General features: G+C 43.4%; 1 protein-coding gene across 1 annotated transcript in view; it reads right to left on the reverse strand.

Moving 5' to 3' along the window:
* LOC119382601 (hsc70-interacting protein) overlaps positions 1-13,963 on the reverse strand; it is a 32,971-nt gene extending 19,008 nt beyond the window's left edge. The window contains exons 1-9 of the mRNA XM_037650376.2: positions 13,723-13,963; positions 12,684-12,830; positions 12,045-12,108; positions 10,177-10,255; positions 8,497-8,567; positions 7,806-7,872; positions 4,759-4,843; positions 3,977-4,087; positions 3,518-3,620 (exon numbers count right to left, since the gene is read on the reverse strand). Coding sequence (XP_037506304.1) covers positions 3,518-3,620; positions 3,977-4,087; positions 4,759-4,843; positions 7,806-7,872; positions 8,497-8,567; positions 10,177-10,255; positions 12,045-12,108; positions 12,684-12,802 — 699 coding nt within the window. The 5' untranslated portion in view covers positions 12,803-12,830; positions 13,723-13,963. The remainder of the gene's footprint in view (positions 1-3,517; positions 3,621-3,976; positions 4,088-4,758; positions 4,844-7,805; positions 7,873-8,496; positions 8,568-10,176; positions 10,256-12,044; positions 12,109-12,683; positions 12,831-13,722) is intronic.
* Between the last annotated feature and the right edge of the window lie 1,082 nt (positions 13,964-15,045).

Raw genomic sequence — 15,045 nt, forward strand, 5'->3', positions numbered from 1 at the left:
GCAGGCAGGTGTTGTAGAGTGTCGTTTTATCTATTCAGTACAGTACTGAACTGAGTGCATCATTCGCATAAAAGCCTCACAAGATAAGTAAATAAGGAGCAAAGGGTAATATTTAGTTCACATAACTGTTTTATTACCCAAAAGAAAGAGCGGGCACGTTGCAAAATAGAGCAAGAGTCCCCAAATGGTGAGCACAGCACAGAAAAATGCCAAGGCGCTGGCGTGTGAACTAGATCGTGTTTGTCTTCTTCCTCACAGCAGGTGGACTAAGCGAGCAGCGGTATGTTGGTACAGTCGAACCCAATTAGTATAACGAACCGGCTACAGCAAGTTATCCTCTATATTAACAGGCAAGACTCCTTCAGACACATGACTGGAAAATGAATCCATTAATGCAAACTGCACACTGCACAGTCAAACCTTCTACCAAAGCTGTGTCCAAAAGGAAAATATTTTCATTAGAGTACAATATTTCCAAATCGGCTAGTGCAAAAAAAAAAAAAAAGGGAAAAATATGTGATTAGGTCCATGCGAAATAAATGCAAGTATGATGTGCTGAGCGGATAAGGAAAATGTATCATGACGACGGTGGTTTTGCTAAGGCAGGCAAATAGCAGTTCCTTAAGTAAATCGTCCATACCCAATTTTCATATTCATTTCACAACATCCAGCATTTCATCATATCCATGATTGCTAAATTTAGGGTCAACCTTATCAAGCTTGGAGTACCTACCACATGCTTCATTAGAACTACCTGCAGTGTCATTTTTTTCCCCACATATGCTAGAGATACAACCGCACGGACATGTTAATGAGGTTGCCAATGGGGCATTTCAGAATATTGCACAGCTTTGTTTTATTTGTATAACAAGCTCATTATGCAAAGTTCATTCAAGAAACTGCACAGTATATCAACCTATTTTCAAAAATAACTAACATTGTGTAGCACATAGCTTTAGCGAAATAGGTTGCAATCCACGACTGCCTCGAGGGACAATAGAGCAGACATCGCTGTTTTTTCTTGGATATACATCTGCACTTTCGTTTATTTCAAGCAGCTGTAATTAAGCAATGTGAAGAGATTAAAAACTCACAGGTAAAGAAAAAATTGATAGCACTTCCTATAGAGAAACAATAAAGTTTAAATTAATTTCCAATACAGCATATGTGGCCAGATAACATCAGAGTGATTGAACAGTTTTAGTAACAATCCCTCTTATTGGTACTCGTACAGAGTGGGTGATTTCAGAAAAAACAACCTGTCAAATCGTTTCTGGAATGTTGCGATAGGGCAGTGATGACTCGATGTGATGGAGTGCATTGGACATCAGCTTTGCAGAGTATCACAAAAGAAGGTAAGTCGTTCAACCCCAGGACAAAGAGAAGTGAACACAAACTCTGACTGTCAACTAAAAGGATTCACTGTGGCGGAAAAGAAAGAAGACACAAAATCTCATCTGTGCATGCGCAGGTATGATAGCACTACCCGTGAATCAGGCACGCATGGAGCCTTACGTGGGAGATAAGTGCTCAGGCATCCCATTTCTTCTTTATGTGAGTCAATCGAGGGCTGGCTCATGCATGCGCTTCCACTAGTATTGATATGCCAGGCCTCAACCATCAGACGCCTTTCTTTATTCTTGTGCCTGTATAACAATGCGCATACATTTAATATTGGCATGCATTTACCCCATCGACATTGTAAAGAAAGATTAGATAACGAGCTTCCAGTTAATGACCTCTTGTGCTTCACTAATCTCTGATTAACACAGCAGCCCATGTGCCTCACGTAGAAGTGGCCGCAGCTAAATGGAATTTTACATACCACGCCAGTACAGCAATCCATAAATTTGTTGGTGTGCCTTACGAAACAAATGTCTGCCTGCCTTGTCTCTTTCACCTGCTCAATCTTTTTCTGTGTGGCGATGCACATCTTACCTAGCTTACATGAACATGTACCGCAACTTCGCTCAGATGAAGCGAACATTCATGGGTATTAGCAAAGCCACCTACCGCAAATGTGTTCTTACAATGGAGGAGTCCGCTGTACAGTGCTCAGTGACTGAATTGTGATATTCGACCCACATGGTGGCAGGCACATTTTTTGCGTCATTGGTGAGCTGGCTCATTATGGTATCCACTGAAGGCAATAGCCTTGGTCCTTCATTATGACGGCCCACTTGGACTCTCAAGCAATGGCCCACTGCTCGACTATGGCGCAAAAACATGCTGGCCTCTATACGGGCTGACTATCGCATCTGAATTGCCGAGCACTGTACCTGTCATCAACAGGGAACAGTCGGCAGTCTGCATCTTTCCAAAGAACACACTATGGCAGATGCCAAATTTCTTCGGGCATCCGGCTGTAAAATAAACTTTAAAGGCAATGCTGGTAAAGCTGGATTACAACAGCTGCAAACACAGTAGAACCCCGCTTACACTTTCCACAGTTATACGTTATCCTGCATAATAATGTTTCTCTCTTCCAGTCCTAGCAAAGAATCCACAAACACCAATGCATTAGAATCGCCTTTTCACATGTCGTTCCCGTAACATTCCTGCCCGATGCGCTGCAAACTTTCGTTGCATTGGATGGGCTGAGGAGGTACATCACCAAGTTTGGGGATGTGCGCTGCCACAAGGCCATCCAAGTGCTTGAAAAAGGTCTGGTTCTGGCACAGGCGCGAAAGAAATGGCAGACTTCCATCATGAATTTCTTATGCCTTAACGCGATGAATAAATCCTTCAGAGCTAGAGCTGTGTACAATGTGTCTGTTTTAAAGGGACACCAAAGACAAAAATGATTTTTCTCGTATTAGTAAATTACTCGTTCATAATATCAAAATCACCACACTTGTCGCAAGAAGACGCTTCATAAGTGAGAAAATCCGGAAGAAGGAAATGCGAATGGCGATGCCACCTTGAAGTTACCGCACCAATCATCGTGATGTCACAGATTTTGATGGCGTCTACTGGTGCCTATGTAGTTCCCAATCGGTAAATATGAAGTACATTGTGCTCTGAGGGGGCCAGAGACTTAGCATACTAAGTTTCAGAAACGTTGGTTGAGCCAATGCGGCCAAAATACAGAGATAGCATTTTGAAATCCGTGATGTCACGTGCGGAGATTTCGGCATGAAGTTTAAAAATGAAACCTTGGCCTTGATTTTCTCTTCTATTAATGAGCCTATGATGGCGAAATTAACGACAATAGCGTTTTCAGAGTATAATTCATCAGTCTAAACTGATTCATTGTTTCCCTTTAGTCTGCCTTTAATATTTAGCAGCATTTATTTCCCGAGTTTAATCAAATGTTTGCATTATACGTTCCCCCGACGACCGCAGTCTTTTTTCTCGTGGTCCCCCGAAAAACGCATTAGACGGGTTCTACTGTACTTGAAACATGCCTGATGATGTCAGAAAGTTGGGACGATTAAAGTTGCGACCATTAAAAGCATCTAGCAGTGCGAAAAGGTGTTGCTGCATCTAGGAAAACGGAACAAAGTATGAAGCTCACATTAGGCGCGACTTCCTTTAGCCACTCATTGGCCTCATCGGTGTAATCCAGCCTGCAGGCTGTGGCCAAATCTTTCGCAGCTTCCTCCCAGTGACCAAGCAGCCTGCAGGTAAAAAAACATTACATTTCTAGTACATACAAATTACTATGACCAATTTTACAGGATGCAACTGTACCCACTGTACCCACTCTCTACGCAACTGTACTCTCTGTACCCCTCTCCATACACACACATCGATGTCACTTCTTCACTTAGCAAAAGGTGAAATACAACCCCATGAAGCCAACAGATAATAAAGCCAAAGAGAGCATGGGAGGCGTTATTTGGAGTTTTCATCTTGAAGTGTTGTAACTAACACCTAGTAACGGCTAGCAGAAGGATACGCAGGCAATCTTACGTGAAGTGCTATAATAAACCAGGACATAACTGAAGGAATTCAGTGGAAAAGAAATACTAACCTATGTGCTCTCCCTCGAATCTTGTAGCCCAGAGCTTGGTCAGGATTCAACTCCAAGGCCTTGTTCGCATCTCGAATGGCAGCATTTGGCTTCTCCATTTTCAATAGCACACTAAAAAACAAATGCAGATGTCACGTCTGAAACACTGCCACATTTTTTTTCGAGTCTGATTCTTTATTTGTTCTTTCTCACAGTATTACTGCTCCTTCACCACCGCTACACTGTGACAATACGAGAGACTGAGATGGAGCCCCAAGTAGTTCAATCCACATCTGCCATTACTTAATAATAACAAGGGCTGTGGTTTCACATGCCAAAACCACAATATGATTATGATGAACACTGTAGTTGAAGTGCTACAGAGTAATTTAGACTGCCGGAGGTTCTTTAACAAGCACCTAAATCCAACTACACGGGTGTTTTCACATTTCGCCCCATCGAAACGTGGCTGCCGTAGCTGGGAATCAAACCCACATCCTCGAGCAGAGCTACCACAGCAGGTCCTGCCATTGCTAAGAAAAATGTGAAAACAGGGTAGCAATGTAATCTTACAAAACTTTACCTACACTGAAAAGGGTCTGCATTTGAAGGCAGGTTATAAGGGTACGTGTAAGTATATGGGCAATTTTGGCATTTGGAAACATACAAAGCAGCATTTTTTACCAGATAACTAGCCTAAAAGTGCAACTTTTCTGAGAGGAAGAGAAAACCAGTAAGACAAAAGGACTAAGCAATCGAATTATTTCTTGTTTAAAAGTATACAAAAATGAAAATATTCTCACTTTGCTCGTTTGGCAAACAGAATGGCACTTGATGGATTTAGCTCAATGGCTTCGGTCCACAACTTCAATGACTCCTCAAGCTTCCCTGCAAAAAAAAAAAAGGGGGCGGGGTCACAATCGGACATGCACAATTTCCATTTATTTCTGCAGCAGGAAGCAATTTCAACATTTCACCCAAATCACAACAGAAGCAGATTATCGTCACTGAGCAAAAATCAGTGAAACCAATACAAAGTGCACGTAAATGCCTATCAAACAAACTGACATGTCTGCCCACTATCCAAAACATGAGTGTTGCCTCTCTCGTGGTGAAATATAGTTAGCATGCACAGCTATGATTGCTAACAACAGGACTGCAACAAAAGGTCAGAAAAAGTTCTGAGGGAGAATAAAAGTGATTAAGGACAAAAAACGCCAGGCCTGCGCTGAAACCGCAGCACAGTCACAGCGAAAGCTGGAAGAGCGGCGTTTCTAGAGCCCGTTGTAAGCTCTCTTGGGGCTACAATACAAGTACACTAGCAAGGTACCCACTACGTCATAAATCACAATTTTTGTGAAGTTGGGAAGCACATTCTAAGCCATTATTTGTCATTCTGCGGAGAAACGAGGCACCAGCTACACGTCTGTAAGGCATTATGTGAACTTTGTTGACGCGACGACTAATGACGATGAAGAATTATGGCTCAGCTCTTTGTAATGGGTTGGAAGCTTTAAACGGCCCACCAGTTATGTAATTTGCACTGGGTGACGCCCAGTCGCTATTTCTCTCTCCCGTCATGCTGTATAACATACGTTGACGGGGGAGAGAGAGAGGGGGGGGGGGGGTAGAACTTTACTGAGACCCCGAGGAAATGGATCATGCACTTATGGGCTTCCTTGGCAACCAATACAAGTGCACTTGCGAGGAACCCACTACGCTATAAATCATTGTGATTTTACTGAGACCCCGAGGAAATGGATCATGCGCTTATGGGCTTCCTTGGCAACCAATACAAGTGCACTTGCGAGGAACCCACTACGCTATAAATCATTGTAATTTTTGAGAAGTAGGGCAGCAGGCACTGTGCCATTTTTCGTCATTCTACGGACAGCGTTGGTACCTGCTAAACACATGTAAGGCATTATGCGCACTTTATTTATGTTGTGCCTGATGACGATGAAAAATTAGGCAGAGCCCTTTGTAATGGGTTGGAAACATTCAACAACCTACTCGTTGCGCAATTCACATTGTGTGACGCCTGGTTACAGAATTTGCGTTGTGCGACGCTTGGTGCTTAATTTACACTTCTACCACGCTATATTGCGTTTGCTAATGTGGTTCCTTCCCGACATGAAGCCTGTATAGGACCTTTTTGCAAAGCAGTTTCAAGCACCGGCATGGCTCAGAGGTTGAATACTGGGCTCCCACGCAGAGGGCCCAGGTTCGAACCTTGTTCCATCCTGGAATTTTTTTCTTATTTCGCTTTTTTTCTTATTTCGAGCAATACTGGTTACGGACACCGGCGGCGGCGGATAACTACAGTGCCAAAAACGGCCGGTGAAATTATCTCATAAGAGCTTTCGTTGTAAAAGTAGAAGAAAGCAATGCCTCTAAGTCGTGCTATGCCTGGGGTTGCCACCTGTCCGGTTTTAGACCGGCTCAGCCAGTTTTTAGATAGCGGGTCAGTTGCCGGTCCGCACCTAAGACCGGCCGCCACTGGCCAGTTTTTTTTGTCAAAATATTGCAGTTCTTTATTTTCTGGGGCATTTTATAAGTGTCAGTCCAACAACTACGATGGTAAATGTTTCTTGCCAATCACCAAAACTTTTACACTACTAGTCAACCACTTTTTATGATCCCTTCAAATGTAGCGATCACTGGAATAGAGCATGCTATTGTGCGTGTACGTATACACAAATATTAGGGGTGTGTGAATATTAGTTTCGAATTTTAATCGAATAAATCAATTTAACTTTTGAACAGCTAGTATTCGAAGTTTCGAATAATTTGACAGGACGAATATCTAAAACGTGACAAAAGGCGTGACACAGGCCAATGGTGCAACTCGTGGGGTGGCAAAACTAATGCTAACGTCATTACGCGTAGGAAAACTTTCTCCGATATCCTGCTTCAAAAGCAAGCGCACGTTTATTTTAAAGGACATTATGTCATTTCCGCACATATATATATATAAAAAAAAACACGAGAGAACTGTCAGGCTCTTCAGAAATACGCTTCCAAAACAAAGGCATGGACTTGTTGTGGAGTTCGGTCGCGTATGCCACAAGCGCCGTAAAACATCCCGACTTTGGCCCACGAAACCCTCAATGATTGGCTTCACATGTGAGAATTTTGCCACACTGCGCAGTTGCCACTTCCACACCGCACCACTCGTTCAGAAACTCCCATCGCTCCAGTGTGCATTTTCAACCGCAGGAAACACTGTAGCATCACAGCGAGAGTGCCTGAAGCCAGGTCACGTGGAAGAGCTTGTGGTCCTCCCTGACAAGTTGTAATCTTTCGGTAGCAGTCACTCACCCCGTTATGTGCACGAGAACATGAGCAGATTTCATTTCCTTGCATTTCAGTAGAAGGGAAACTTGGGCTAGTTAGTGATAGTTCATATGCTCTTTCTTTCAATTTTCATTAAAATCTTTTGTATTTGATATTTCTGGCCACAATTCGGCACTATTCGATTCAAATTCGATTCGAGATGAAATTTCACTATTTGCACACCCCTAATGAATATCCTATTTTTGGGAAGCATACGCTTTTTATGTATGAAGAGCTTTTTATGTATGAAGTATGAGTGGTTCAATTTTAGTGCAGCACATTCAGACCAATAATCAAAACCTCACTTACTTTTAGTACAGGTGACATTCCAATCACGGGTATTTTTATGGCAGCCATTGGTGTTGTGTTTTGGTGCACATGTACATTAAGTTTATTTCGCTCCAAGAAAGCTCCCCCCACCCCCTGTAGGGCCAGTTTTTTTTTTTTTTTGTCGGGGAAAGGCGGCAACCCTAGCTATGCCAATAATTTTACAAAACATAAAGCAAAGCCCAACCTTCACTTTGAGCTTCCATAGCTTGTCCCCTCTTTTCAGAGCTCTGTTCCATCTGCTCTTCTGTAACCTGGAGAGAGAGAAGAAAAAGGCAAATTGCAATCACAACCAAACCATACAACACCCTGCAAATCATTACATGCTTCCTATATCATATCTCTTAACACCTACAGCACGCTTCAAATAATAACTGTGAGGGTTTCACTTCCCAAAACCACAATATGATTATGAGAGATGTTGTAGTGGAGGGCTCTGAAAATTTCGACCACCGTGGGTGCACCTCATTCTAAGCACCCCGGTTTTTTAGCATCTCGCCTCCATCAAAATGTCGCCGCCACAGCCAGGATTCAATCCCGCTACCTTCTGGTCACCTACAGTACGCAACTCAACTAAAGCAGCAAGGACTTAATATGATGGGAGCCATATAGTCGATAAAATGCACTTGGGGAAAAAAAAAAAGCTTATCAACATAGAAATAGCAAGAATGTTCTTCAAAGCTGAACCAGAAATGCATCTCTTGTACAAGAGTGTTTGAAAAGGACAAACTTAACCAATGTCATAAAAATTGTCAGATGTTGGTGCCAAAAAGATTAATAACAAGTTATGCTGATTTGTCACAGTCCTTAACACCAAGACAAAAATGTGGTTCTTCAAGAAAAATAATTAGCCTGACTCAACATTGCAATGCACTCACCTCGACACTGCTGTCTCCCATAGGCAATGGATCATCATGGTCAGGCTCCACAACCCCACTGTTGTCCAATTCTAAGTGAAATGAGTAGTCAAAATGAAACCATCAACAAACAGCATTTGACAGGCTTGCCCTTTTACTTTAGTACACTGAACTCTCAGCCATGCTGTCTATTAACGTTGGTTCATCCCGCAATGGCTTTTATAGGAAACAGAGATCTGAAATCTGCAGCTTAAAGGGCCCCTGACAGCCGATTTCTTGTTTGTGACATTTATGTTGTAATAAGTAGGTCTATGTCTTGTAACCACGGAATGACACCGTAAATGCTCCAACGTGATGTCTAATTAATCCTGTCAGCGTTAATTATGGTCATTTTTAGTGGAGGTTCAAAACGCGCGCCTAAAGAGGATAAGAAACTAGCGCCGCGCCGCGGCGGTCGCGCCTCGGGGCACGCGTGATGACGTGCGCTCAGTATTGGGTGACGTCAGCCACGCGCTTGTTGAACTGCCAGTTGGAGAACACACACACGGAGAGCTCACGCTGCCTGCCGACACGTACCGAAGAAGGAGAAGGTGGGAGAGCAAACATGCTTCGCAATATACCACAGTGCATGCACCGCGCATATTTCTGTCTGTGACGTCGACAACACTTGCTTTACCTCTGCAACGTCACAAGGGGCCTACGTCTACGTCATACTAGTGGTTATGTTGATAGGAGTTCAAAATTCAGATGAGCACTCAGGCTTACTTTAAAACCAAATTAAAATATCTTAAAGGCAACGCTCGTCACTCATAATCGGTCAGAAGTGCCCCCGCATGCAGGACTATCAAACAACACAAGCATCTCGAGTTTCCAAATTCGGTGTCAGGGGTCCTTTAATAGACCCTCTTCATAATACGCAAGTGCACTTCCCTGCACTGCACATTTGCCGAACTAATGGCAGCACCTGTTGTGCTTCAATTGGAGAGAAGGTCGTAGTAGCACGTGCTAGCGCTTGTCCATTATGCATGTTTACATTGAGCGAGCTGTGGCTACATTTTCCGCGTCATAGTGCAAGCAAACCGTCGCACTTGAACACGCTGAATGCAGAAGTGACTAGCTGCCATTAGTTGGGCGAACTGCATCGCAGGAAAGCTAGCTTTACAATTACAAAAAGGGTCTATTGTATACAAGACACATACACAGGTACATCCTTCAACAGGAGTTGAAATGTATTAATACCGTGCAAACATTATTCCAGCAAAAGCTCTGGGAATTAAATGAAATTTAAGATAACCTTCAGTTTCGCTGCTGTTTAAAAATGGCTCCATTAATGTTCGGTTAACACTAAATTTATTATGAAACGTTCTTTGGTAGTACTATCTTAATTAAATCTCACTCGGGCATGCAAATTTGATACACTGCATAAAGACACCTTTAGCCACTGAAGCCAGGTATCTTTGTCAACAAATTGTGTGGAAATAAGCCTGAATTGAAAGCAAGTTTAGGTTCACTGCACATAACATGCATGAAAATGCAGGCAGTCAAGTTGGATCAAACTTTCTCAACTCGAATATTTGAGAGAGAGAGAGAGAGAGAGAGATAATAATCTTTAATGAAAATCCCGGAGAGGTTAGCCTGGTTTGTCGTCTGGCTTGCATAGAATATTTGAGTCAACTGCTCTAAATAGCTTAGTTCTCTCACCAACTTCACTCTCTTCACTTTCCGGAGTTACAGGTTCTGGTTCTGGCTCGGGGGTTGGCTCCTCCATGTTGACTTCTTCCTACAATGTCATCAGAAAGCTCATGAAGCAGAGACATTTAACATTTATCAAAGCAAGAACGTCGTGCTAGAAGTGCTAAACCCTTTGATGCAGAAATAAAATGACTGTGTTAACTTGAGGAAAGATACATGTGCTGTCTTGGGATAAAATCACAAGACATGCAATAAAGCCCTAATGGATGAGTGCCTGCTGCAGGAAGCAGCTCATGTAGGGGTGTGCGAATATCAAATTTTTCGAATACGAATCGAATACGAATATCCACCTTCGAATATCGAATCGAATATCGAATATCAAAGGAAAAATGCCTCCGCAGTAACAATATTTTATTTAACATGTAGCTATCTGAAAAAAAATGCATTAACAGCCTGACTGGCAACACAACATACACTGCTGTCTTCAGAACACAATGTCCAGGCTAGCATAATGCAGATCACAACACAAGCAAATATCACGGCACAATGAAAGTAATGACTAGATGTTATGAAGAAATGTGAGTTGCTCCACATGATCAGGCAGCAGGCGCTCCCTTATAACAGAGACAACTCCCCCCCCCCCCGCCACTGAAAAGGCACGCTCGCTTGGAACAGAAGTGGCTGGTATAGGGAGTTACATGGGGCAAAGCTTTGCCAGACTGGGGTATCTGATGGTGCCTACAGTCCGCCACGAGTCACGTGGGTCATTGTCTTTCTTCAGAAGTGATCCCGCATAGTGAACGAGTGGTAGTGCGGCACGTTACGGCCGCATAATATTGAAAATGTACCGTTACATGACCGCCAATAGCGCTGCACGTCGGAGATGCACTAGCAATAAATCATACGTATTGGGGCGCTCGTCGCAGGCAGATATCGTGCCTCCGTGCACGTATACGATGTTTATCGCTCCTCTCGGCAACGTTTTTAGCTATACGAACGCAGCAGAAATGTGGAAGACCAGTTATTTTATGCATGATAATCGAATCGCATATTCGAATTTTTTGAATATTCGAAACTTTCGAATACACGATTTTCGAATCGAATACGAATATTTCGAATGTAATATTCGACGAATATTCGAAACTTTCGAATATTCGCACACCCCTAAGCTCATGTCAATATTGTGTATGGCTACACAAAAAGCAACATATGTGAATGCAGTGAACTTCGTGTCTTACAGCAGCTATATAACTGGTTTAAATATGTGCTTCCCGCAGTTTCAAACTCATTCGTTGTGATAGCAGTTACTATGTCGAATCAGCCCAATGACCCCTTCTGTGCAAAACTGTGCATATTTATCAAACTACCTGCAACACTCACAACAAAGACAGTAGCATGATGGCCGAACAAATGGACTGAAAGAGTGCACTCCATTTCAGACACTATAATGGATATCACACATGCTATTTGTATCATCCATGGGGTATAGCATGACAGAATAAAGCAAGATGAAAAATTGGGAGCATAAATAATGCCCAGTTTTGAGCTATTAATCCTTGGTGCACAAAAACAGAGTGGCAATTCAGAACTGATACATGGTTTTACATTCCAAAGCTGCATTGTGATGTTTGGGGGATGTCATATTTTAGTTTATGATCACTTTAACCGCCCTGGGCTCTTAATAAAAGCACACAAGAATTTTGCTGCGTCTTGGCTTCCTAGAATTGTGGCTCCCATTGCTGGGAATCAAGCTGACATCATCATTCAGCATTTTAATTGATCATTACACACAGCAATGCATCCCAGACTGTTATGACAATTATTTTTAAGTATTTTCGATGCACAGGTGCATAGAAGCAAGACAAATGTAGACTAACCGGCTGTTTGGTCTTTGGTGGTGGGCTTGGGGAACGAGGAGCAGGTGAAATCTTTGCACCGAGGCTGTAAGCATGATGAAACATACAAGAAATTAGCATGCATGCATGTTTACTTTAACAGGCAAGTTTCTTACAGACTGTACAGGGAGACTTCTGCCCCGCACAAGAAACAAGTACTTTCGTTTGTGGACTTTTTTTTCAATACCATAGTATCACCTTTTCAATGAACTACGCACAGCAACAAGTTCAATTAGGAGGCATATGTTTGAGAGTGTGGAATAGTGAGACACGAAATGATGCTTTCCATTGAATTGATGCAGGCCAAACAGAACATTTCTTAGCTTACAGGCTCCACTGAAGTAGCCACCATTCATCTAGTTTGTGCAACAGTGCACATTCTTCTTCACCACTCGGAGGCCCCTGATTAGCAGAAAATATATCTCCCAAGCACTCATTTGCCACGTACATAAACCCTCAAATGCTGTACTTGCTGTAACCAAGCGTCAGTGGGTTAGAACCACGAACAGCATTTCCATTATGGATTCAAACATTCTGAACAGAACATAATTTCTAAGAAAACATGGCCGCTTCAAATCACAGGAGTCGTTTACGAGAGATCAGTTGACTCTCCAGCATTACCTTTCCAGGTACTGCTTGAAGAAGCTCAGCTCTGGCTTGTGCAAGATCTCTGGCTTCGTTTTGCAGAACTCCACAAAGGCTTCCAGCTGACGCAGCTGTTCCCTTCCAAGGTACGACATCTTTGCACACCTCAATGAGCGCCCAGCACTAAAAAGAAAGTCAATATTCGTCATGTAGCCCGCCACTGACTTGTAACACCGCACTTCATTTGTAATTGAGCAAAAAAACAAAAAGAAGAAAATTTTATTCGTATCTGTGCACGTGTTCACCGACGATCGCCTTGGTGGATAACCGACCAACTTGTTGCCATGGTCGGCAACTCAATAGCAGCGAATGTATTGCCAGTACTGCACATCGGACAGGTCAGTATCACTACCCGACAACATACGCGTTGCAAAACCTGGAAACATCGCACTGCTCAGTCTTAAATCTACACAAAACGCGCATCAGCGTTGCGTCGCGCGATTCGACCAGTACACGTTCTTCACAAAAGGTTTGCATTCCTAATTCGTCAGCCAAGCTACACTGAGAAGGAACGTGCAGCTACCATAAAAAGAAAAAAAAAATACTTCTGCTTTCCTTATTTTTTTCGTAAACATCCGTAAAAACGTGTAGCGCGTCCAGGTAATCGGCGTACCGCATAGTTTGGTGTGCGGCATTGGGCTCATGGCAGGATAAGCCGCCGTAATTTTCCTGCAAGGATATTTGCTTCAATATTACTGTAACAAAAAAACGCCGCCTATTGATCCTTCGATGGAAACGTGCGCGCAACGTTTCTATAAACAAGTACGAGCCAGTGTTGACAAAGCGTATACCTGCCTCTATACTACCTCGGAACGTAAACAAGGGTGTTTGCGCACCAAGACCTGTGCTCGTCGTAACGCGCCGACGTTCATAGCAGGAAAACACACCTCTCTAAGATCTGTTGTGGTTATACGCATTTACACGGCCACGGCGTCTGTTTCAACAAAGCACAGGTGAACTGCACATGGTTAAAATACCGAAGCAGCACCCAAAAATCGAAGACAAGCGTGCGTACCTCACGTGCAGCGAAGAAAATTCGAGACCAGCGCAACCAGCGTCTGATGTGAACGCCCTCTCATGTTTTGAACTCGAAGGCGCCCAGGCGTGCCTACAGTTGCCTACAGTGGACTTGTGCCAGAGAAAGAAAGGAAAGATAACGTCAATTTTACTGTGACATTCTATTTACCTCGAGTAATCCGGAGATACACAGACACGCGTGGGCGATTTTGTTTGTTTTTTTTTCCTGAATCCATCACGGGCGTACCACGCCCAGCCGCCACATACAAAATAAAAAAAAAAAAAGGCGCGAGTTTCGGTTTACGTTACGAAAGCCAGCAATTTTATTTCTCAGTGTTCCCAGTCATGCGGAGTTTCTGTAAAGGTACCCACATTCGTTTTAGCTACTTTTACGGCAAAAATACCAAAGGATTGCCCAAGTCGACATTGTTTCTAGAGGGTCCCGATTAAATCTAAGGATGGAAGCACGACACTCGAAGTTTTATTCTGCTGTCGGAGGACGACCCGCGCTGCACACCTTGTCAATTTTTAGTCAATTTCAAATTAGCCTGGTGGTTGCGTTGTTCTGGTTTCGTGACGACAGCAAGTCTAGTGTTCAGGCGTCTTGGCGTCAACCTTTTCGCAAGACGGCGGCCGCGGTTCCGGAGTCCTCGCTGCTGGCTCCATGTGCTCAGGCGACTTTGTCTGCATGGCTCTGATGTCGTCCAAGTCGAAGGGCGAAGCTTCAAACAGTGAAGTTCGGGACACATTCCGGCCCGTAATAGTTATGCTATTACGCGAGGGCACAGTCGGCATGAGACCGCCTCTGGCGAAGATGGTCGAGGGATATGCGTGAATCCTGCTGACCCGAAGTTGCAGGAGCTCTCGCTGTATGCGCGAACGTGAAAAGAAAACGAAGGAACGATTACCACTCAGCACCCAGATAACGTAAAAATTAACTATACGGGAACTAGAGTGCCTAACACAGATGGTTGCATGCATATATCATGACGCCGCACAAGAAAGAAGCCTCACCTGAAACGCATCTTCGTTAAAATTCGACTGTATTTGGGATAAAGACAGAAGCTGTTTCTTCGAAGCAGCAGGTCCCGTCATTGCCGTGCTGTCAGCTGTGTGAAATGCGGAGGCGCGAGATTTGAGCCACACCTGGCGCATGCCTACTAGCTTTTACCACATTTACCACTTTTACTTCGTCTTCAAATCGTGCTGCTTACTCTATAAATGCGTACAGCTATATCCGATGCTGTCTGCGATTCGCTAGCAGTTTGCATACATTTATATATATATATATTTTTTTTTTCAACATGTCGTGTGCAGATCT

Source organism: Rhipicephalus sanguineus, chromosome 2 (genome assembly GCF_013339695.2).
Source record: "Rhipicephalus sanguineus isolate Rsan-2018 chromosome 2, BIME_Rsan_1.4, whole genome shotgun sequence".
Lineage (NCBI taxonomy): Eukaryota > Metazoa > Arthropoda > Arachnida > Ixodida > Ixodidae > Rhipicephalus > Rhipicephalus sanguineus.